Consider the following 24,712-nt stretch of genomic DNA (forward strand, 5'->3'; position numbering starts at 1 on the left):
AGTGATGAGGACCAGGCCCTTTCCAAGTACAACCGCAAAGTGGTGACATATGTGATGGGGCCCGGCCGGCCGGAGAGCAGAGCCCAGTCCAGAGAGAGCCCATGGGGCCGACCAATGAGTGCAAGCCGAGCAGGAGATGGGCGGTGAGTACTGAGAGGAGTCATGAGGGTCAATGAACCTACTAGAAAACATGTTAGTCTTCAATACCCAACGCCGGAGAGCACGCTTTGGCTGGGGGAATGAGAGAGGTCTCTAACCATCTCTTGTATCATGCCCTCAGTCTCTAACCATCTCTTGTATCGTTCTCAGTCTCTAACCATCTCTTGTATCATGTCCTCAGTCTCTAACCATCTCTTGTATCATGTCCTCAGTCTCTAACCATCTCTTGTATCATCCTCAGTCTAAAACCATCTCTTGTATCATGTCCTCAGTCTCTAACCATCTCTTGTATCATGTCCTCAGTCTCTAACCATCTCTTGTATCGTCCTCAGTCTCTAACCATCTCTTGTATCATGTCCTCAGTCTCTAACCATCTCTTGTATCATGTCCTCAGTCTCTAACCATCTCTTGTATCATGTCCTCAGTCTTTAACCATCTCTTGCATCATGTGCTCAGTCTCTAACCATCTCTTGTATCATGTCCTCAGTCTCTAACAATCTCTTGTATCATTATAATAAAAAAAATCAACCAGCGCTAATCACATGAGATTGAACTATAGCAGCTAATACTGAGGATAAAACTTATCAAATCCAGCAAATACAATTCATAAAAAGCAGTACAGCGCATAAAAATTAATTAATTAACCATTTGAAGCAATATTATGTTATTAAAAGTCCATAAACAAGAAGAATTTCTGATAATAATCCAGCAGTGCAAGTGACATCCACACAAGATGAGTGACTGTAGTGTGATACACCTCCACCGACAGTAACACTAGCCGCTCACCTCAGCAGGTGGACCCCTGAGTGAATCAGTCAGGTCGGTAACAGCCTTTCCCACAAAAGGGAAAATAAACAGGAGCAGGTACACTGTGGCCGGTCAACTCTCAATCTTAGTGGAGCTCACAAGGATTACATGTAATAAAATAAAGAACATCTAGTGCTCTCTTCAAGCTACATAAGACAGCAGGCAAGTAGTAAGAGCAGAAAGCACCAACTCCACATGTACATGTGTCCTCAGTCTTTGTGGGAAAGGCTGTTACTGACCTGACTGATTCACTCAGGGGTCCACCTGCTGAGGTGAGCGGCTAGTGTTACTGTCAGTGGAGGTTTATCACACTACAGTCACTCATCTTGTGTGGATGTCACTCGCACTGCTGGATTATTATCAGAAATTCTTCTTGTTTATGGACTTTTTATAACATAATATTGCTTCAAATGGTTAATTAATTAATTTTTATGCGCTGTACTGCTTTTTATGAATCTCTTGTATCATGTCCTCAGTCTCTAACCATCTCTTGTATCATGTCCTCAGTCTCTAACCATCTCTTGTATCATGTCTGCAATCGGGCGATCTCCCGCTGTGTCACAGAGCTGGATTTGAATTGCCTGGGCCAGGCGGCCACAGTAACAAAGTCCCGCCTCCTATAATAGACGTCACATTCATTAAATTTCCCGGTATTGGATCAGTGTGCCGTCTATCACAGGAGACGGGACTTTGTTACAGCGGCTCATGACACAGGGAGATCGCTGCTCTGCGTGACAAGGAGGGGAGGACTGGGGTGGGCCAGGATGACATTCGGCACCCGGGGCGGACCGCCCCCTTTTCAGTGCCATTATCGGTACCTTTTTTCTTTCAAACGAATGAAAGAAAACACAATTTTCGGCTGATCTGTTTTGGAGGCCAAAATTTCAGCGCACCTCTACCTTAAACACATTGCTAATCACACTAGCTATAGGTTTTCAGCTTAAATATTGATATTTGCACTGAAAACCATAATTTTTTTATGTTGTGTGGGTAAACTTCACTTTGGGAGGTTGGCAGCCCTGTACAGTATTGACTTTTGGTGGAAAAGGGGTGGGGTGGTGCTGAATACATACAACAATACTCAACTGCATACTCAATATTCCTATTTTTTTTTTATCTTAATTATGGTTTGTGTCACAATAACAAATTGCCCCTTCAAAGTCATTGGCATGTTGTGTACATCATATGTTACAAAACCCCAAAAAGTCCATTGTAACTCCAGGTTGTAATGCAGCAAAAAAGGAAAATCACCAAGGAGGGGGGTGATTACTTTCACAAGGCACTTCATGTCCCATCCCGATCTCCCGTGCAGTGCAACATTTCTTTAAATTCTTTGTGTACTTTTTTTGTTATGTTCTTTGATGATGATGATGATGATGGATAGGTGATCCGACTCTCCTTCCTCCGCAGGCCCCTCTCCTCTCTGTCCTCTGGCTCCAGCATTGAGGAAGACCTGGAGGAATGTAAGGACAAACTCAAGATTGCTGACATTGACGAGGTCGTACAACACCTTCAGTAAGTGCTGGGACCCCCCCAACCCCAATTTTGGAAGACTATTCTTTATTGTACAGAGTCAAATATATGTTTTCAGTTTAATTTCTGATTGTAAATGACTCTTTTGTACTTCAGAACATGGTGAAGTAGATGTGAACACAGTTGCTAAAATCTTGTAATCTTTAACATGTTAATGCCATTTCAAGAGTCATTTTAAATACTTTTAAATCTGCAGCTTTTAATAAAATAATCCTGGTGATCCCGCCACGAAGATCTTTGTTTAGGCACTTCCACTCTGTCCCTGTCTCACAATTGTGCTCCTGCGTTGTCACTCTGTCATAAGGTTTCCTGGAAACAACAAGTGGCCTTTTCAGCACATATTACACAGGCATGGTTTGCTGTTGTCACTATCAGGAAACCCACCCTGAGAAATGCATTATAGGCATTGCATGGTTTATGATAGAGCGTGCAATAAGCAAACTAAAAGTCATTCAGTTTAGGGCACAAGGTTTCCTTGGGCTCTCCTGCTACTGTGGAGGGAGGTCCAATGGGAGGTATAGGGGGACCAAGATAAAGCCTCCTTACACCAGATGTAGAGTGATGGCAGATGGCCATGCAAGTGTCTTTCCGCCAGGTTTAGAAGGGATGAGGGAACCAAGATAAAGTCTCATTATACAAGACTTGCAGGACGAGGGAAAATTACCAAGCAGTGGTCTCTCTCTACCAGGTCTGGAAAGTTTGGGGGACCAAGAAGAAGTCTTACACTCCCTGGAGAGGTGGAGGGTGACCTAACAAGGGTCTCCCCTCACCAGACCTGGAGGTGATGAGGGGACCAAAATAAAGTCTCCTTACACTAGACCGGGAGGATGGTGGAAAATGACCAAGCAGGGTCTCTCTACACCAGGTCTGGAAGGTTTGAGGACAAAGATGAAGTCTCCTTACATTAGAACTGGAGAGGTGGGGGTGGCCAAGCTGGAGTTCCTCTCCACCAGTTGTAGAGGGGGTGAGGGGACCAAGATAAAGTCTCCTTACGTTCGACTGGGATAATGGAGGAAAATTACAAAGCAGAGGTCTCTCTCCACCAGGTCTGGAAGGTTTGGTGGAGCATAATGAATTCTCCTTTCACTAGACCTGGAGAGACGGAGGTGACCCAGCAAGGATTTCTCTCCGCCAGGTGTACAACAGATGACGAGACCAAGATAAAATCTCCTTACACTAGACCGGGAGGATGGGGGAAAATGATCAGTCAGGGTCTCTCTACACCAAGTCTGGAAGATTGGGGGCAAAGATGAAGTCTCCTTACTTTAAACATGGAGAGGTGGGGGGTGACCAACCAGGGGTCTCTTTCCACCAGTTGTAGAAGGGGTGAGGGGATCAAGATAAAGTCTACTTACATTGGACTGGGAGAATGGAGGAAAATGACCAAGCAGGGGTCCATCTCCACTAGGTCTGAAAGGTTTGGTGGAGCAAGATGAAATCTCCGTACACTAGACCTGGAGAGATGGGGATGACCAAGCATGGGGTCTTTATCCACCAGGTCTGAAAAGTTTGGGGGACCAAAATGAAGTCTTCTTATACTAGGCCTGGAGAGATGGAGAGTGACCAAGCAAGGATCTCCCCTCACTAGATCTGGAAGGGATGATGGGACCAAGATAAAGCCTACTTACATTAGACTGGGAGGAAAAGGTAAAATCACCAAGCAGATGTCTGTCTCTCCACCAGGTCTGGAAGATTGGGGACAAAGATGAAGTCTCCTTAAATTAGACATGGATAGGTGGGGGTGACCAACAAGGGGTCCCTCTCCACCAGTTGTAGAAGGGATGAGGAGACCAAGATAAAGTCTCCTTACACTGGACTGGGAGAATGGAGGAAAATGACCAAGCAGGGTTATCTTTCCACCAGGTCTGGAAGGTTTGCTGGAGAAAGATGAAATCTCCTTACACTAGACCTGGATAGATAGGAATGACCAAGCAAGGGTCTCTATCCACCAGGTGTGGAAGGAATGAGGGGACCAAGGTAAACTCTACTTACACTAGACTTAGAGGAAAGGTGGAAATGACCAAGTGGGGTCTCTTTCTATCAATTCTAGAAGAAGGGGGGGGGGTAACAGTTTGGGGTCTGTTGTCATGGAGGCCCCGTCTGAGCTACCGCTAGAAAGTTGTGTTACTGCTAATTCTAAAAACACAACTACAACAGACTTCACAGTGAATCAGCCATGCGGCTGCATCTGATTTACTCCATGTGTGGAGATCAGGCCGCTGACTGACCTTCATGTGGAGACCCGACTTCTGAACTACGCTCCCCCCCGTGCTGCGTCAGTACATTTCTGGTTTCAGGCGTGTGGATGGGATTTTCTGGGTGACACAACAAGAAAGAATGATTCCAGTTTTTATTAATGTGCGGACTTGGCTGATGGGGAGAACTTTTATCTCATAATTGAGGAAATACTGGAATGGAGAAAGGGTTTTCAGGACTTTAATGGTCAAGGCAATTGTATAGCAGTTTATTTTTTCTTATTTAGTTCTTATGTTAAGTACTAAATACATTTTTTTTATATCTTTTTATTCTGGTAAATAAGAAATAGAACATAAAAATACTTCATATTTACAATTTGCTGCCAGCAGGTGCCAAGTTAAACTAGTTCAGGTCTCCCCCCTGTACCCCCCTATAGAATAAAGTAATCTCTATATCTTTGCTATGGGACGTTTATTCAGCGATAATGACAACAAAGTAATACATTCATCTTTTTATAGGACAAACAAAGCTTTCTCTTGGTGATACTTTGTTACAAAAAAATGTTTTGTTTTGTTTTTTTTCTATGTAATCCATAGACAAAAAATTTACAAAACAAAAGAATGCACTTTTTGTTCCTATTTTAATCAGTGTTAGTTTAAAAATATGTTCTTGTTACTCAGAAGAGGGACATTCCTCCACCCTCCCCCAGCAGACACCGGACTTCCTCTTCAATCCCGGTGGTATAAATCAGTGGTCACCAACCTTTCGGACCTCACGGACCACTAAACTCACAATGTTGAATCTCACAGACCACTAACATTAATTTGACATGCCTTATACACGCAATGCTCCGGCTTTGTGACGCCATGACGTTCTGAGTCATCACTGATAGGACAAGGTGGGGGGAATGTCCCTCCTCTGAGTCATTTCTGATATGACATGGTGAAAAAGTCCCCCTCCTCTGGGTCATCGCTGTTAGGATAAAGTGGAGGAGTGTTCCTCCTCTGGGTCATTTATGATAGGACAGGGTAGAGGAATGTCCCTTTTCTGGGCCATCTCTGATAGGACTGGGTGGAGGGATGTCCTTCCTCTGGGTCATCTCTGCTAAGAAAGGGTGGAGGAGTGTCCCTCCTTTGGGTCATCTCTGCTAGGACAGGATGAAGGAGTGTCCCTCCTCTGAGTCATCTCTGATAGGACTGGGTGGAGGGATGTCCTTCCTCTGAGTCAGCTCTGCTAGGACAGGGTGGAGGAATGTCCTTCCTCTGGGTTATCTCTGTTAGGACAGGGTGGAGGAGTGTCCCTCCTTTGGGTCATCTCTGCTAGGACAGGATGAAGGAGTGTCCCTCCTCTGAGTCATCTCTGATAGGACAGGGTGGAGGAGTGTCCGTCCTCTGGATCATCTCTGTTAGGACAGGGTGGAGGAATGTCCCTTTTCTGTGCCATCTTTGACAGGACGGGATGGAGGAATGTCCTTCCTCTGGGTCATGTCTGCTGGGACAGGGTGGAGGAGTGTCCTTCCTCTTGATCATTTCTGCAAGGACAGGGTGGAGGAGTGTCCCTTTTCTGTGCCATCTTTGATAGGACGGGATGGAGGGATGTCCTTCTTCTGGGTCATCTCTGCTAGGAGTGTTGGAGTGTTCCTCCTCTGGGTCATCTCTGATAGGACAGGGTGGAGTAATGTCCTTCCTCTGTGTCATCTCTGCTGGGAGATGGTGGAGGAATGCCCTTCCTCTGGGTCATCTCTGATAGGACAGGATAGAGGAATATCCCTCCTCTGGGTCATTTCTGATAGGACAGGGTGGAGGAATGCCCTTCCTCTGGGTCATCTCTGATAGGACAGGATAGAGGAATGTCCGTCCTCTGGGTCATCTCTGATAGGACAGGATAGAGGAATGTCCATCCTCTGGGTCATTTCTGATAGGACAGGATAGAGGAATATCCCTCCTCTGGGTCATTTCTGATAGGACAGGATAGAGGAATGTCTGTCCTCTGGGTCATCTCTGATAGGACAGGATAGAGGAATGTCCGTCCTCTGGGTCATCTCTGATAGGACAGGATAGAGGAATGTCCGTCCTCTGGGTCATCTCTGATAGGACAGGATAGAGGAATGTCCATCCTCTGGGTCATTTCCGATAGGACAGGATAGAGGAATGTCCATCTTCTGGGTCATCTCTGATAGAACAGGGTGGAGGAATGTCCCTCCTCTGGGTCATCTCTGATAGAACAGGATAGAGGAATGTCCCTCCTCTGGGTCATCTCTGATAGAACAGGATAGAGGAATGTCCCTCCTCTGGGTCATCTCTGATAGAACAGGATAGAGGAATGTCCCTCCTCTGGTTCATCTCTGATAGAACAGGATAGAGGAATGTCCCTCCTCTGGGTCATCTCTGATAGAACAGGGTGGAGGAATGTCCCTCCTCTGAGTCATAGGCTTCTGTCAGAGGTGGATATGTACAGCTCCCTGTCGGCCATTATCTGCCTGCATTGCATAGAGAAGTACAGAGATCCAGTGATGACATCACTAGTACTGAAATAAGGAATGTAATGATACTGGGGCCATCGGGGGAGGGTAAATATAAGCGGATAAAACTTCAGCTGTAATATAGAGCGCCCCTTTAATATGCGGTGTAGATCCGTGGAGTCGCAGAGTCGGTCCAAGCTCCGGCGGTCTCTTCTTCCGAATGTGGTGCCACAGCCCCTGACCACACTGGCAGGACAGGGGGGCGGGGGGATGGGGGGGTTCAGCTTGTGGTCAGCTGTAAAGTATAGTGGTCTGCCTCCGCCTCTCCCATCCTATAATTATGACCCCCACTCCGGGGGAGGGGCTGTCGCTGGTTCTGGATATTCGCTCGATCTTTAGATGATGTATATGATGTTGTTTGTCGGGAGAATCACCAGAGCAGGGAATCCTCTGTGTGACGTTCATTGTATCACCCGGTGATCCTGCCAGGAGATCCGTTATAATGTTATAATGTACGGTCATCTTGTGCATAACCTTCAATATCACACCATATTAAGTACAGTGCCTTGCAAAAGTTTTCACCCCCCTTGGCATTTTTTGTGTTTTGTTGCCTCACAACCTGGAATTAACACGGATTGTTTGAGGATTTGCATCATTTAATTTACAGAACACGCCCACAACTTTGAAGATGTTTTTTTTTTTTTTTAATGTGAAGCAAACAACAAATAGGACAAAATAACAGAAAAAGTCAATGTGCATAAGTATTCACCCCCCTAAAGTCAATACTTTGTAGAGCCATCTTTTCCGGCTATCACAGCTCCAAGTCGCTTTGGATAAATCTCTATGACTTGCCACATCTTACCACTGGGATTTTTGCCCATTCCTCCTTGCAGAACTGCTTCAGCTCCTTCAAGTTGGATGGTTTTGCACTTGTGAACAGCAATCTTTAAGTCTGACCACAGATTTTCTATTGGATTGAGGTCTGGGCTTTGACTAGGCCATTCCAACACATTTCCATGTTTCCCCTTAAACCACTCAAGTGTTGCTTTAGCAGTGTGTTTGGGGTCATTGTCCTGCTGGAAGGTGAACCTCCATCCTAGCCTCAAATCACACACAGAGTGCTACAGGTTTTGCTCAAGAATATCCCTGTATTTAGCACCATCCATCTTTCCTTCAACTCTGACCAGTTTCCCAGTCCTGAGTGCTGAAAAACATCCCCACAGCATGATGCTGCCACCACCATGTTTCACAGTGGGGATGGTGTTCTTTGGGTGGTGTGATGTGTTGGGTTTGCTCCAGATATAGCGTTTTCTTTGATGGCCAAAAAGTTCAGTTTTAGTCTCATCAGACCAGAGCACCTTCCTCCATACATTTTGGGAGTCTCCCACATGCCTTTTCCCAAACTCAAAACGTGCCATTTTGTTTTTTGCTGAAAGTAATGTCTTTCTTCTGGCCACTCTGCCATAAAGCCCAACTCTATGGAGCGTACGGCTTATTGTGGTCCTATGTACAGATACTCCAGTCTCTGCTGTGGAACTCTGCAGCTCCTCCAGGGTTACCTTAGGTCTCTGTGCTCCTCTCTGATTAATGCCCTCCTTGCCCGGTCTGTGAGTTTTGGTGTGTGGCCGCCTCTTGGCAGGTTTGCTGTTGTGTCATGTTCTTTCCATTTGGTAATGATAGATTTGATGGGGCTCCTAGGGATCATCAAAGATTTAGAGATTTTTTATAACCTAACCCTGACTTGTACTTCTCACCAACATTGTCCCTTACTTGTTTGGAGAGTTCCTTGGTCTCCATGGCAGTGTTTGGTTAGTGGTGCCTCTTGCTGAGGTGTTGCAGCCTCTGGGGCCTTTCAAAAAGGTGTGTCTATGTAATGACAGATCATGTGACACTTAGATTGCACACAGGTGGACATCATTTCACTAATTAGGTGACTTCTGAAGGTAATTGGTGGCACCAGAGCTTTTTATGGGCTTCATAACAAAGGGGGTGAATACATACGCACATGCCAATTATCAGTTTTTAGTTCTGAAAAATAGTTTTATGTATATATTTTTCTAATTTTACTTCACCAAATTAGACTATTGTGTTCTGATCATCACATATAATTCAGATAAAAAAAACATTGAACTAAAGGCTGTAATGTAACAAAATAGGTAAAAAGCCAAGGGGGGTGAATACTTTTGCAAGGCACTGTATAATAAATAAATATTGAAGGTTATGCACAGGATCACTATACATTATATAATTCTTCTTTATCCTCCTTTCTGATAGAAATAAATATTTCTGTATAGGCTTCAGCTGTTGGTTTGGTCTTTAATGTTTGTTTTTTACCCATTTAAAGGAGAGCTCCGTGTCTGGATGTGGTCACATGGTTACATTGTTGCAGCTTGGACCATCTCTGTACAGTGATAAAGTTTTCCCCTTCCTGATTTTTTTTCTGCATGTTTGTCACACTAAAATGATTCAGAGAATCACACAAATATTATTACACAAAGATAACCTGAGGAAAGACAAAATGCAGTTTTTAACCCCTTCAGTACCGAGCACTTTCACCCCTTTCCTGCCCTGGCCAGTATTCAGCGCTGTCACATGTTGAATGACAATTGCGCAGTCATGTAACGCTGCATTTTTTTGAGACAAATAGAGCTTTCTTTTGGTGGGATTTAATCACCACTGAGGTTTTTATTTGTTACTAAACAAATGAAAAAGGGCCTATAATTTTGAAAAGAAAAAACCTTTTTTTTTTTTTTTTTTTCGTTTCTGTTGCATAATTTTCAAATAAGTCATTTTTCTTCTTCACTGATGGGGCACTGATGAAGAGGGACTGATGAGGCTGCACTGATGGGCACTGATGAAGAGGGACTGATGAGGCTGCACTGATGGGCACTGATGAAGAGGGACTGATGAGGCTGCACTGATGAAGAGGGACTGATGAGGCTGCACTGATGAAGAGGGACTGATGAGGCTGCACTGATGAAGAGGGACTGATGAGGCTGCACTGATGAAGAGGGACTGATGAGGAAGCACTGATGGGCCCTGCTGAAGAGGGACTGATGAGGCTGCACTGATGAAGAGGGACTGATGAGGCTGCGCTGATGAAGAGGGACTGATGAGGCTGCACTGATGAAGAGGGAATGATGAGGCTGCACTGATGAAGAGGGACTGATGAGGAAGCACTGATGGGCACTGATGAAGAGGGACTGATGAGGCTGCACTGATGAAGAGGGACTGATGAGGCTGCGCTGATGAAGAGGGACTGATGAGGCTGCACTGATGAAGAGGGACTGATGAGGCTGCACTGATGAAGAGGGACTGATGAGGCTGCACTGATGAAGAGGGACTGATGAGGCTGCACTGATGAAGAGGGACTGATGAGGCTGCACTGGTCAGCACTGATGAAGAGGGACTGATGAGGCTGCACTGATGAAGAGGGACTGATGAGGAAGCACTGATGGGCACTAATGAAGAGGGACTGATGAGGCTGCACTGATGGGCCCTGCTGAAGAGGGACTGATGACGAGGGACTGATGAGGCTGCACTGGTCAGCACTGATGAAGAGGGACTGATGAGGCTGCATTGATGAGGAGGCACTGATGGGCACAGATGAAGAGGGACTGATGAGGCTGCACTGATGGGCACTGATGAGGCACTGATTGGCACAGATGAAGAGGGACTGATGAGGCTGCACTGGTGAAGAGGGACTGATGAGGCTGCACTGATGAACACTGATGAGGCACTGATGGGCACTGATGAAGAGGGACTGATGAGGCTGCACTGATGACGAGGGACTGATGAGGCTGCACTGGTCAGCACTGATGAAGAGGGACTGATGAGGAGGCACTGATGGGCACTGATGAGGCACTGATGGGCACAGATGAAGAGGGACTGATGAGGCTGCACTGGTGAAGAGGGACTGATGAGGCTGCACTGATGTGATGAGGCACTGATGGGCACAGATGAAGAGGGACTGATGAGGTTGCACTGGTCAGCACTGATGAAGAGGGACTGATGAGGCTGCACTGATGAAGAGGGACTGATGAGGCTTCTCTGATGGGCACTGATGAAGAGGCACTAATGAGGCTGCACTGATGGGCACTGATGAGGAGGCACTGATTGGCACTGATGAGGGACTGATGAGGCTGCACTGGTGAAGAGGGACTAATGAGGCTACACTGATGGGTACCGATGAGGCTGCACTTATGAAGAGGCAATAATGAGGCTGCACTGATGGGCACTGATGAGGCTGCACTGATGAAGAGGGATTGATTAGGCTGCACTGATGGGGACTGATATTCTGCACTGATGGGCTCTGATGAAGAGGGACTGATGAAGCTGCACTGATGGGCACTGATATTCTGCACTGATGGGCACTGATGAAGAGGGACTGATGAGGCTGCACTGATGGGCACTGGTGAAGAGGGACTGATGAGGCTGCACTGATGGGCACTGATGAGGAGGGACTGATGAGGCTGCACTGATGGGCACTGATGAAGAGGGACTGATGAGGCTGCACTGATGGGCACTGATGATGAGGGACTGATGGGGTTGCACTGATGAGGCTGCGCTGATGGGCACTGATGAAGAGGGACTGATGAGGCTGCACTGATGGGCACTGATGAGGAGGCACTGATGGGCACTGATGAAGAGGGACTGATGAGGCTGCACTGATGGGCACTGATGAAGAGGGACTGATGAGGCTGCACTGATGGGCACTGATGATGAGGGACTGATGGGGTTGCACTGATGAGGCTGCGCTGATGGGCACTGATGAAGAGGGACTGATGAGGCTGCACTCATGGGCACTGATGAGGAGGCACTGATGGGCACTGATGAAGAGGGACTGATGAGGCTGCACTGATGGGCACTGATGAGGAGGGACTGATGAGGCTGCACTGATGGGCACTGATGAAGAGGGACTGATGAGGCTGCACTGATGGGCACTGATGATGAGGGACTGATGGGGTTGCACTGATGAGGCTGCGCTGATGGGCACTGATGAAGAGGGACTGATGAGGCTGCACTGATGGGCACTGATGAGGAGGCACTGATGGGCACTGATGAAGAGGGACTGATGAGGCTGCACTGATGGGCACTGATGAAGAGGGACTGATGAGGCTGCACTGATGGGCACTGATGAAGAGGGACTGATGAGGCTGCACTGGTGAAGAGGGACTAATCTGGATTTTGCAGAAGCATTTGACACAGTTCCCCATAAACGTTTACTGTACAAAATAAGGTGCGTTGGCATGGACCATAGAGTGAGTACATGGATTGAAAACTGGCTACAAGGGCGAGTTCAGAGGGTGGTGATAAATGGGGAGTACTCAGAATGGTCAGGGGTGGGTAGTGGGGTTCCCCAGGGTTCTGTGCTGGGACCAATCCTATTTAATTTGTTTATAAACGATCTGGAGGATGGGATAAACAGTTCAATCTCTGTATTTGCAGACGATACTAAGCTAAGCAGGGCAATAACTTCTCTGCAGGATGTGGAAATCTTGCAAAAAGATCTGAACAAATGAATGGGGGAGGGGCGACTACATGGCAAATGAGGTTCAATGTAGAAAAATGTAAAATAATGTATTTGGGTGGTAAAAATCTGAATGCAATCTATACACTGGGGGGAGAACCTCTGGGGGGATCTAGGATGGAAAAGGACCTGGGGGTCCTAGTAGATGATAGGCTCAGCAATGCCAAGCTGCTGCTAACAAAGCAAACAGAATATTGGCATTAAAAGGGGATCAACTCCAGAGATAAAACGATAATTCTTCCGCTCTACAAGACTCTGGTCCGGCCGCACCTGGAGTATGCTGTCCAGTTCTGGGCACCAGTCCTCAGGAAGGATGTACTGGAAATGGAGCGAGTACAAAGAAGGGCAACAAAGCTAATAAAGGGTCTGGAGGATCTTAGTTATGAGGAAAGGTTGTGAGCTCTGAACTTATTCTCTCTGGAGAAGAGACACTTGAGAGGGGATATGATTTCATTATATAAATACCGGACTGGTGACCCCACAATATATAAATACCGGACTGGTGACCCCACAATATATAAATACCGGACTGGTGACCCCACAATATATAAATACCGGACTGGTGACCCCACAATATATAAATACCGGACTGGTGACCCCACAATATATAAATACCGGACTGGTGACCCCACAATATATAAATACCGGACTGGTGACCCCACAATATATAAATACCGGACTGGTGACCCCACAATATATAAATACCGGACTGGTGACCCCACAATATATAAATACCGGACTGGTGACCCCACAATAGGGATAAAACTTTTTCACAGAAGAGAGTTTAATAAGACTCGTGGCCACTCATTACAATTAGAAGAAAAGAGGTTTAACCTTAAACTACGTAGAGGGTTCTTTACTGTAAGAGCGGCAAGGATGTGGAATTCCCTTCCACAGGCGGTGGTCTCAGTGGGGAGCATTGATAGCTTCAAGAAACTATTAGATAATCACCTGAATGACCGCAATATACAGGGATATACAATGTAATACTGACACATAATCACACACAGAGGTTGGACTTGATGGACTTGTGTCTTTTTTCAACCTCACCTACTATGTACTATGAGGCTACACTGATGGGTACCGATGAGGCTGCACTTATGAAGAGGCAATAATGAGGCTGCACTGATGAAGAGGGACTGATGAAGCTGCACTGATGGGCACTGATATTCTGCACTGATAGGCTCTGATGAAGCTGCACTGATAATCGATGGAAATGTCACCACAGGAAAGCCGGTTTTTGCTTTCTTTTCCTCAGCTGACAGCACTGAGGAAAGGAAATGCTGATAACCGGCATTTGTTTACATGTGATGATCTGTGATTGGACACAACTGATCACATGATAAAGAGCCAACGTCATCACCCACGGACGCCAATATGCGGCAAGAATGGAAGGACGTCATATGACATCCACCCATAACATGAGCGGGCTCGCCCGACCGTTATTCTACATGGCGGGTGGGAACCAGCTAAATGATGGTTTTATTTATTAAGGGAGTGTATTCCTCATGTGGTGTTTAGTGTATTCCTCATGTGGTGAGGGTTTAGTATATTCCTCATGTGGTGAGGGTTTAGTGTATTCCTCATGTGGTGAGGGTTTAGTGTATTCCTCATGTGGTGAGGGTTTAGTGTATTCCTCATGTGGTGAGGGTTTAGTGTATTCCTCATGTGGTGAGGGTTTAGTGTATTCCTCATGTGGTGAGGGTTTAGTGTATTCCTCATGTGGTGAGGGTTTAGTGTATTCCTCATGTGGTGAGGGTTTAGTGTATTCCTCATGTGGTGAGGGTTTAGTGTATTCCTCATGTGGTGAGGGTTTAGTATATTCCTCATGTGGTGAGGGTTTAGTGTATTCCTCATGTGGTGAGGGTTTAGTGTATTCCTCATGTGGTGAGGGTTTAGTGTATTCCTCATGTGGTGAGGGTTTAGTGTATTCCTCATGTGGTGAGGGTTTAGTGTATTCCTCATGTGGTGAGTGTTTAGTATATTCCTCATGTGGTGAGGGTTTAGTGTATTCCTCATGTGGTGAGGGTTTAGTGTATTCCTCATGTGGTGAGGGTTTAGTGTATTCCTCATGTGGTGAGGGTTTAGTGTATTCCTCATGTGGTGAGGGTTTAGTGTATTCCTCATGTGGTGAGGGTTTAGTGTATTCCTCATGTGGTGAGGGTTTAGTGTATTCCTCATGTGGTGAGGGTTTAGTATATTCCTCATGTGGTGAGGGTTTAGTATATTCCTCATGTGGTGAGGGTTTAGTGTATTCCTCATGTGGTGAGGGTTTAGTGTATTCCTCATGTGGTGAGGGTTTAGTGTATTCCTCATGTGGTGAGGGTTTAGTATATTCCTCATGTGGTGAGGGTTTAGTGCAGGGGTCTCAAACTGGTGGCCCTCCAGCTGTTGCAGAACTACAATTCCCATCTGTCTGTGGGAGTCATGCTTGTAACTGTCAGTCTTGCAATGCCTCATGGGACTTGTAGTTCTGCAACAGCTGGAGGGCCGCCAGTTTGAGACCCCTGGTTTAGTGTATTCCTCATGTGGTGAGAGTTTAGTATATTCCTCATGTGGTGAGGGTTTAGTATATTCCTCATGTGGTGAGGGTTTAGTATATTCCTCATGTGGTGAGGGTTTAGTGTATTCCTCATGTGGTGAGGGTTTAGTGTATTCCTCATGTGGTGAGTGTTTAGTGTATTCCTCATGTGGTGAGGGTTTAGTGTATTCCTCATGTGGTGAGGGTTTAGTATATTCCTCATGTGGTGAGGGTTTAGTATATTCCTCATGTGGTGAGGGTTTAGTGTATTCCTCATGTGGTGAGGGTTTAGTATATTCCTCATGTGGTGAGGGTTTAGTGTATTCCTCATGTGGTGAGGGTTTGGTGTATTCCTCATGTGGTGAGGGTTTAGTATATTCCTCATGTGGTGGGGGTTTAGTATATTCCTCATGTGGTGAGGGTTTAGTATATTCCTCATGTGGTGAGGGTTTAGTGTATTCCTCATGTGGTGAGGGTTTAGTATATTCCTCATGTGGTGAGGGTTTGGTGTATTCCTCATGTGGTGAGGGTTTAGTATATTCCTCATGTGGTGAGGGTTTAGTATATTCCTCATGTGGTGAGGGTTTAGTATATTCCTCATGTGGTGAGTGTTTAGTATATTCCTCATGTGGTGAGGGTTTAGTATATTCCTCATGTGGTGAGGGTTTAGTGTATTCCTCATGTGGTGAGAGTTTAGTGTATTCCTCATGTGGTGAGTGTTTAGTATATTCCTCATGTGGTGAGGGTTTAGTATATTCCTCATGTGGTGAGGGTTTAGTATATTCCTCATGTGGTGAGGGTTTAGTGTATTCCTCATGTGGTGAGGGTTTAGTGTATTCCTCATGTGGTGAGGGTTTAGTATATTCCTCATGTGGTGAGGGTTTAGTGTATTCCTCATGTGGTGAGGGTTTAGTGTATTCCTCATGTGGTGAGGGTTTAGTGTATTCCTCATGTGGTGAGGGTTTAGTGTATTCCTCATGTGGTGAGTGTTTAGTATATTCCTCATGTGGTGAGGGTTTAGTGTATTCCTCATGTGGCGAGGGTTTAGTATATTCCTCATGTGGTGAGGGTTTAGTATATTCCTCATGTGGTGAGGGTTTAGTGTATTCCTCATGTGGTGAGTGTTTAGTATATTCCTCATGTGGTGAGGGTTTAGTGTATTCCTCATGTGGTGAGGGTTTAGTATATTCCTCATGTGGTGAGGGTTTAGTATATTCCTCATGTGGTGAGGGTTTAGTGTATTCCTCATGTGGTGAGGGTTTAGTGTATTCCTCATGTGGTGAGGGTTTAGTGTATTCCTCATGTGGTGAGTGTTTAGTATATTCCTCATGTGGTGAGGGTTTAGTGTATTCCTCATGTGGCGAGGGTTTAGTATATTCCTCATGTGGTGAGGGTTTAGTGTATTCCTCATGTGGTGAGGGTTTAGTATATTCCTCATGTGGTGGGGGTTTAGTATATTCCTCATGTGGTGAGGGTTTAGTATATTCCTCATGTGGTGAGGGTTTAGTGTATTCCTCATGTGGTGAGGGTTTAGTATATTCCTCATGTGGTGAGGGTTTAGTGTATTCCTCATGTGGTGAGGGTTTAGTATATTCCTCATGTGGTGAGGGTTTAGTATATTCCTCATGTGGTGTTTAGTATATTCCTCATGTGGTGAGGGTTTAGTATATTCCTCATGTGGTGAGGGTTTCATTTATTCGTGATCGCTGTGCTACATTCTATCCTGTTATATCGGTTCATCAATATTAAAGGGGTAGTCAACCCTCGGGCATCCTATGCATTAAGGTGAAAAAACTTCTGACACTGACCAGCCCCCTCGTTTTACTCTCCTGAGCCCTTCGTTCCCTCGGCGGAGAAGTGCTCTTCCTCTCTGCCTGGGGTTCTCGGCTCTTGATTGGATAGATTGATAGCAGCGCAGCCATTGGCTCCCGCTGCTGTCAATCAAATCCAATGACCGGGGGGGGGGGGGCGTCATTCTGTGTCTATTTACGTAAATGTTGGACTCTGGAGCGCGCCCCGTATGGTAACCTCCAGGAGGAGCGCTTCTCCTAGGGGGTTTACGAGCCGCGAGCGCCGCCGGGGGACCCCAGAAGATGAGGATCGGGGGCCACATTGTGCAAAATGAAGTGCACAGTGGAGGTAAGTATGATATGTTTATTTTTATTTTTTTAAACACGAAGGTTTACAATCACTTTAAGTGTAGTGTTCAGTTTTTGGTGCGGATTGCAGGTTTTATTTTTCGGAAATCTATTATTTTTTATAATTACACCTCCGGCCAAAACACAGTAAATCCGGAGCCGTCGGTTTGTATTTTTGGCGGAATGTATCGGTGCGTTCCCCGATCCAAGTCACGGCTATAGACCCCCCCTCCCCCTCTTTATATTCAGCATGTAATGAGATAAACAGTCAGTGGAGGGATCTGCACAGACGTCATCCATTCCACAGAAGATGAAATCCGAGAAATTGGGGAACGATGTTCTCTCATTATTAATATTATTATACCAGGTATTCCTATACATCACATCAGTCCCTGCTCCAAGGAGCTGACAATCTAAGGGCCCTACTTCACATAGACATACAGTAACTCACAAAAGTAAGTACACCCCTCAGTGACATTGGTGTAAATCTTTTCTTCTATCTTTTCATGTGACAACACTGAAGAAATGACACTTGTCTACAATGTAAAGTAGTGAGTGTACAGCTTGTATAACAGTGTAAATTTACTGTCCCCTCAAAATAACTCAACACACAGCCATTAATGTCTAAACCGCTGGCAACAAAAGTCAGTACACCCCTAAGTGAAAATCTCCAAATTGGGCCCAAAGTGTCAATATTTTGTGTGGCCTCCATTATTTTCCAGCACTGCCTTAACCCTCTTGGGCATGGAGGTCACCAGAGCTTCACAGGTTGTCACTGGAGTCCTCTTCCCCTCCTCCATGATGACATCACAGAGCTGGTGGATGTTAGAGACCTTGCGCTCCTCCACCTTCCGTTTGTGGAGGCCCCACAGATGATCAATAGGGTTTAGGTCTGGAGACATGCTTGGCCAGTCCATCACCTTTACCCTCAGCTTCTTTAGCAAGGCAGTGGTGGTCTTGGAGGTGTGTTTGGGGTGGTTATCATGTTGGAATACTGCCCTGCGGTCCAGTCTCTGAAGGGAGGGGATCATGCTCTGCTTCAGTATATCACAGTACATGTTGGCATTCATGGTTCCCTCAATGATCTGTAGCTCCCCAGTGCCGGCAGCACTCATGCAGCCCCAGACCATGACACTCCCACCACCATGCTTGACTGTAGACAAGACACACTTGTCTTTGTCCTCCTCACCTGGTTGCCCCCACACACGCTTGTCACCATCTGAACCAAATACGTTTATCTTGGTCTCATCAGACCACAGGACATGGTTCCAGTAATCCATCTCCTTAGTCTGTTTGTCTTCAGTAAACTGTTTGCGGACTTTCTTGTACATCATCTTTAGAAGAGGCTTCCTTCTGGGATGACAGCCATGCAGACCAATTTGATGCAGTGTGCGGCGTATGGTCTGATCACTGACAGGCTGACCCCCCACCCCTACAACCTCTGCAGCAATGCTGGCAGCACTCATACGTCTATTTCCCAAAGACAACCTCTGGATATGACGCTGATCATGTGACCTCAACTTCTTTGGTGGACCATGGCGAGGCCTGTTCTGAGGGGAACCTGTCCTGTTATACCGCTGTATGGTCTTGGCCACCGTGCTGCAGCTCAGTTTCAGGGTCTTGGCAATCTTCTTATAGCCTAGACCATCTTTATGTAGAGCAACAATTCTTTTTTTCAGATCCTCAGAGAGTTCTTTGCCATGAGGTGCCATGTTGTACTTCCAGTGACCAGTATGAGATAGTGAGAGCGATAACACCAAATTTAACACACCTGCTCCCCATTCACACCTGAGACCTTGTAACACTAACGAGTCACATGACACCGGGGAGGGAAAATGGCTAATTCGTCCCAATTTGGAGATTTTCACTTAGGGGTGTACTGACTTTTGTTGCCAGCGGTTTAGACATTAATGGCTGTGTGTTGAGTTATTTTGAGGGGACAGCAAATTTACACTGTTATACAAGCTGTACACTCACTACTTTACATTGTAGACAAGTGTCATTTCTTCAGTGTTGTCACATGAAAAGATAGAAGAAAAGATTTACACAAATCTGAGGGGTGTACTTACTTTTGTGAGATACTGTACTAGGGGCCATTTATCCCACCAGCATGTCCACACAAGCACAGGGAGGTCATGCAAACTCTACGCAGATCGTGTCCTGGCCGGGATTTGAGCCGAGGAGCCCGGTGCTGCAGGACAAGTGCCGACCACGGAGCCGCTGTGAATGTTCTGTGCGGAATGTGGACACGGATCATCACTTTCCTCTTCCAGTTTATGTTTCATGGAATTCATTGTCAGGACATCTGGCTGCGTTCAGGGAGCGTCGCTGTCTTGGGCCCCCCCCCCCCCAGTAGAAGGAAGAAGTGGCCCCCGAGGCCTCCAGCCTGGATGTGTTTTGTTCTTTTGTTTGCGTTTTGTTAGGGAAAAGTGCTGATCCGGTGAAAACGGCGCTCGGCTCCGGCCCGCTGGGATTTCACTGCTGGCCGCATCTGTTTCTGCTTTGTCCAACAAAACGCTGAGCCAGAGAGCTGCGGCTTTCCAAGAATCGGCAACGCCGCGCTGGGAGAGAGGAGTGCGGGGAGACCTGCCAGATACACCGGGTTCAGCCAATGTTTTTCTGCCTCCTCAGCATCAGAGCGAACGATTTGCGGTAGAAGTTTAACCCCTTGTATCGGGGGAAGGGAATAGATGACCTTCTATGTTGGTATTACCTTAATTACTCCCATAGCCACATGGATGTAGCCCCCTGGTGTTTAGGCAGGGTTGCCAAGTAAATTTAGTTTGCCAGGCGGTAGTTACCCTGGTTAATTGTTAGTAGATCCACAGATTCCTCTCTAGTTCTGATGCACCTTCTCTCTTCTGCCACCGGGTGGCGTTATGCTGGTGACAATTAGACAGATAAGGGCTTAGCAAGGTCAGGTGATGAATGGATGGGGTGTCTCAGCCAATTGGTGGGGGTTTCTTTAGCCCCTTGGCCTGCTGGGAGAGCCCATTTATTTGGGTGGAGTCCGGTGATCGGGGTTCTTTGCCACCTGGACGGCTGTCTGGGTGGACGTGTGTTATGCTGCCCCGGGCTGCTAGGCCAGAGCCTGATGCCTATCCTGGGGACATCTGGCTGCTAGGCTGTCTGAGGCCCATCTAGAAGCAGGAGAGCAGCGCAGGGTTGGGACTGCAGGATTGGAGTCCAACCGAGAGTAACGGTTCAGCCGGACGTGGAAACAGTTGTGGTCGGAGGTGGAAGGGGAAGCTGTCGCCACTAAGGGACCATTCACCTTGTTACCGGAGACCATTGTGAGTAAGCTGAGGCCAGTACCAGAGAAGTCTTCTCACCAGCCGGGGACGGTGAAGAAGTGGGTAAACTTCAGCAAGTGCCAAGCCAGGGACCTAGCGGGACAGCAGAAGTGACTCATGCAGAGCATCAGTGGGTGCCAAGCCAGGGACCTAGCGGGGCAGCGGGGGGTGACTCTTGCGGAGCATCAGTGGGTGCCAAGCCAGGGACCCAGCGGGGCAGCGGGGGGGGGGTGACTCTTGCGGAGCATCAGTGGGTGCCAAGCCAGGGACCTAGCGGGTCAGCGGGGGTGACTCTTGCGGAGCATCAGTGGGTGCCAAGCCAGTTACTCAGCGGGGCAGCAGAGGTGACTCTTGCAGAGCATCAGTGGGTGCCAAGCCAGGGACCTAGCGGGTCAGCGGGGGTAACTCTCTTGTGGAGCATCAGTGGGTGCCAAGCCAGGGACCCAGCGGGTCAGTGGGGGGGGGGTGACTCTTGTAGAGCATCAGTGGGTGCCAAGCCAGGGACCTAGCGGGTCAGCGGAGGTGACTTTCTTGTGGAGCATCAGTGGGTGCCAAGCCAGGGACCCAGCGGCTCAGCGGGGGGGGGGGTGACTCTTGTAGAGCATCAGTGGGTGCCAAGCCAGGAACCCAGCGGGTCTGTTTTTTGTTATTTGTAGATTTGAATGTACAATAGTAACAAATTTAAACAAATCTGAAATTTTAATCGAATTTGAAAACAAGAACAGAATAAAATAGAATAGAAAATAAACAAACCAAATAGAAGATAATAGAATAGAAAATAAAAGAATAGAATAGAAAGGAATGCAATAGTATAAAAACAGAAGAAAGGAATACATTAGAACAGGGCTCAAAATTTCAAGTCCTGAGCTACTAGCCAGACCTTAAGGGTTACTCTCCCCAGTTGCCCCGCCCAATCCCTACCCTGCCCCGCCCCTAATTCCTAAACACACCCTCATAGATTATCTCATGAAATGATACTTAAATGTTTTATGCATAATTAAGTTACAAAAATCAATATTAACAACAACTTTATCAGTGCCTCCTCTCCAGTGCCCATCAATGCAGCTTTGTCAGTGCCCATCAATGCAGCCTTACCTGTGCCCACCATTGCAGCATGACCAGTGCCCACCATTGCAGTGTGACCTGTGCTCACCATTGCAGCCTCACCTGTGCCCACCATTGCAGCCTCACCTGTGCCCACCATTGCAGCGTGACCACCATTGCATCCTCACCGGTGCTCATCAGCACAGCCTCATCAGTGCCCATCAGCGCAGCCTCACCAATGTCCATCAATGCAGCCTGATCAGTGCCAATCAATGCAGCATGACCTGTGCCCACCAATGCAGCCTTACCTGTGCAGCATGACTTGTGCCCACCATTGCAGTGTGACCTGTGCCCACCATTGCAGCCTCACCTGTTCCCAGCATTGCAGCCTCACCTGTGCCCAACATTGCAGCGTGACCAGTGCCCACCATTGCAGTGTGACCTGTGCCCACCATTGCAGCCTCACCTGTTCCCAGCATTGCAGCCTCACCTGTGCCCATCATTGCAGTGTGACCAGTGCCCACCATTGCAGTGTGACCTGTGCCCACCATTGCAGCCTCACCTGTTCCCAGCATTGCAGCCTCACCTGTGCCCACCATTGCAGCGTGACCAGTGCCCACCATTGCAGTGTGACCTGTGCCCACCATTGCAGCCTCATCTGTGCCCACCATTGCAGTGTGACCAGTGCCCACCATTGCAGTGTGACCTGTGCCCACCATTGCAGCCTCACCTGTTCCCAGCATTGCAGCCTCACCTGTGCCCAACATTGCAGCGTGACCAGTGCCCACCATTGCAGTGTGACCTGTGCCCACCATTGCAGCCTCACCTGTTCCCAGCATTGCAGCCTCACCTGTGCCCATCATTGCAGTGTGACCAGTGCCCACCATTGCAGTGTGACCTGTGCCCACCATTGCAGCCTCACCTGTTCCCAGCATTGCAGCCTCACCTGTGCCCACCATTGCAGCGTGACCAGTGCCCACCATTGCAGTGTGACCTGTGCCCACCATTGCAGCCTCATCTGTGCCCACCATTGCAGTGTGACCAGTGCCCACCATTGCAGTGTGACCTGTGCCCACCATTGCAGCCTCACCTGTTCCCAGCATTGCAGCCTCATCTGTTCCCAGCATTGCAGTGTGACCAGTGCCCACCATTGCAGCGTGACCAGTGCCCACCATTGCAGTGTGACCTGTGCCCACCATTGCAGCCTCATCTGTGCCCACCATTGCAGCGTGACCAGTGCCCACCATTGCAGTGTGACCTGTGCCCACCATTGCAGCCTCACCTGTTCCCAGCATTGCAGCCTCACCTGTGCCCACCATTGCAGCGTGACCAGTGCCCACCATTGCAGTGTGACCTGTGCCCACCATTGCAGCCTCATCTGTGCCCACCATTGCAGCGTGACCAGTGCCCACCATTGCAGTGTGACCTGTGCCCACCATTGCAGCCTCACCTGTGCCCATCATTGCAGCCTCACCTGTGCCCATCATTGCAGTGTGACCAGTGCCCACCATTGCAGCTTCACCTGTGCCCACCCTTACAGCGTGACATGTGCCGAGGAAAAGCGAGGACGGCCAGATTATCACAGGGGAAGAGAGCATGGAGGAAGAGGAGAGCTGGCGGATCACAGAGCGGGGATATAGCCCGCTGTAACAGCTTACATTACAATTGCTGTCTGCTCATGGTTACACACAGCCCCGCCTCCTGACCTGTGCCTGTGATAGACAGAACACATCCCAGCATTGGACCGGCGTCTGTCCATCACAGGGCACAGGTCAGGAGGCGGGGCTGTGTGTACCCCCGAGCAGACAGCAATTGTAATGTAAGCTGTTACAGCGGGCTATATCCCCGCTCTGTGATCCGCCAGCTCTCCTCTTCCTCCACGCTCTCTTTCCCCGGGGCGATCGCTGGGAGAACGGTTCCCTGCTGGCGGTACCCCCTCTCCCAGGCAGCCCACGCTCGCAAACCCTCATTTTCCACTTACAAAATGCAAGCAGACGAGTGGAAAATTCGAGGGCTGCATTAGAATAGAATATAACCGTCTTCCAAAATTCGAATTTCGAATAGAATAGATTAGCCACTTTAACCCTGGAAGATTTACCCCCTTTTCATGACCAGGCCAATTGTTTGCAATACGGCACTGCGTCGCTATAACTGACAATTGCGCGGTCGTTGCGACGTTCTACCTAAATAAAATTGACGTCCTTTTTTTCCCACAAATAGAGCTTTCTTTTGGTGGTATTTGATCACCTCTGCGGTTTTTATTGCGCTATAAACAAAAAAAGAGCAACAAGTTTGAAAAAATATATATATATATTTTTTACTTTTATACTATAAAACACATCCAATAAAAAAACTGAAAAAAATCAATTGTATTCATCCATTTAGGCCAATATGTATAATGCATATTTTTGGTAAAAAAAAATCCCAATTGGAGTATATTTATTGATTGGTTTGCGCAAAAGTTATAGCGTCTACAAACTATGGGATAGATTTTTGGAATTTTTATTTATTTTTTTTTTTACTAGTAATGGCGGCGATCAGCAATTTTTAGCAGGATTGCGACGGACAAATCTGACTCCTAACTGACACTTTTTTGGGACCGGTGACATTATTACAGTGATCAGTGCTTTAAAAAATGCACTGTCACTGTACTGATGACACTGGCAGGGAAGGGTTTAACAGCAGGGGCGATCAAAGGGTTAAGTGTGTCCCTAGGGGGTGCTTAGTGACTGTGTGTGTGTGGGGGGGAGGAGCTTTGACGGGGGAAAACAGAGATCTGTGTTTCTGCTTAGCACAAGATCTTCCCTTCTGACAGAACAACGATCTTCCTTGTTTACATAGGCAGACCACCGTTCTGCCCCTCCTCAGAAAGATCGGTGGGTCCTGGGGGACATGGCGTCCGCTGAACCTGCTGATTAGCTCCCGTTGTGTCCAATCACAGCGGGAGCGGGTCACCGGTGGCGTGTGGTGGCACCCCCGACCCCGTGCAATAAATCACATACAGGTACGGGATTTCGCGCAGGAGCGTCC

General features: G+C 47.4%; 1 protein-coding gene across 5 annotated transcripts in view; it reads left to right on the forward strand.

Moving 5' to 3' along the window:
- CCDC24 (coiled-coil domain containing 24) overlaps positions 1 to 24,712 on the forward strand; it is a 67,121-nt gene that overhangs the window by 27,241 nt on the left and 15,168 nt on the right. For all 5 annotated transcript variants that reach the window (XM_073593971.1, XM_073593969.1, XM_073593970.1 and 2 more), the window contains 2 exons: positions 3 to 143; positions 2,377 to 2,481. In XM_073593971.1, the coding sequence (XP_073450072.1) occupies positions 3 to 143; positions 2,377 to 2,481 (246 nt within the window). The remainder of the gene's footprint in view (positions 1 to 2; positions 144 to 2,376; positions 2,482 to 24,712) is intronic.

Source organism: Aquarana catesbeiana, linkage group LG07 (assembly GCF_042186555.1).
Source record: "Aquarana catesbeiana isolate 2022-GZ linkage group LG07, ASM4218655v1, whole genome shotgun sequence".
NCBI classification, from domain to species: domain Eukaryota; kingdom Metazoa; phylum Chordata; class Amphibia; order Anura; family Ranidae; genus Aquarana; species Aquarana catesbeiana.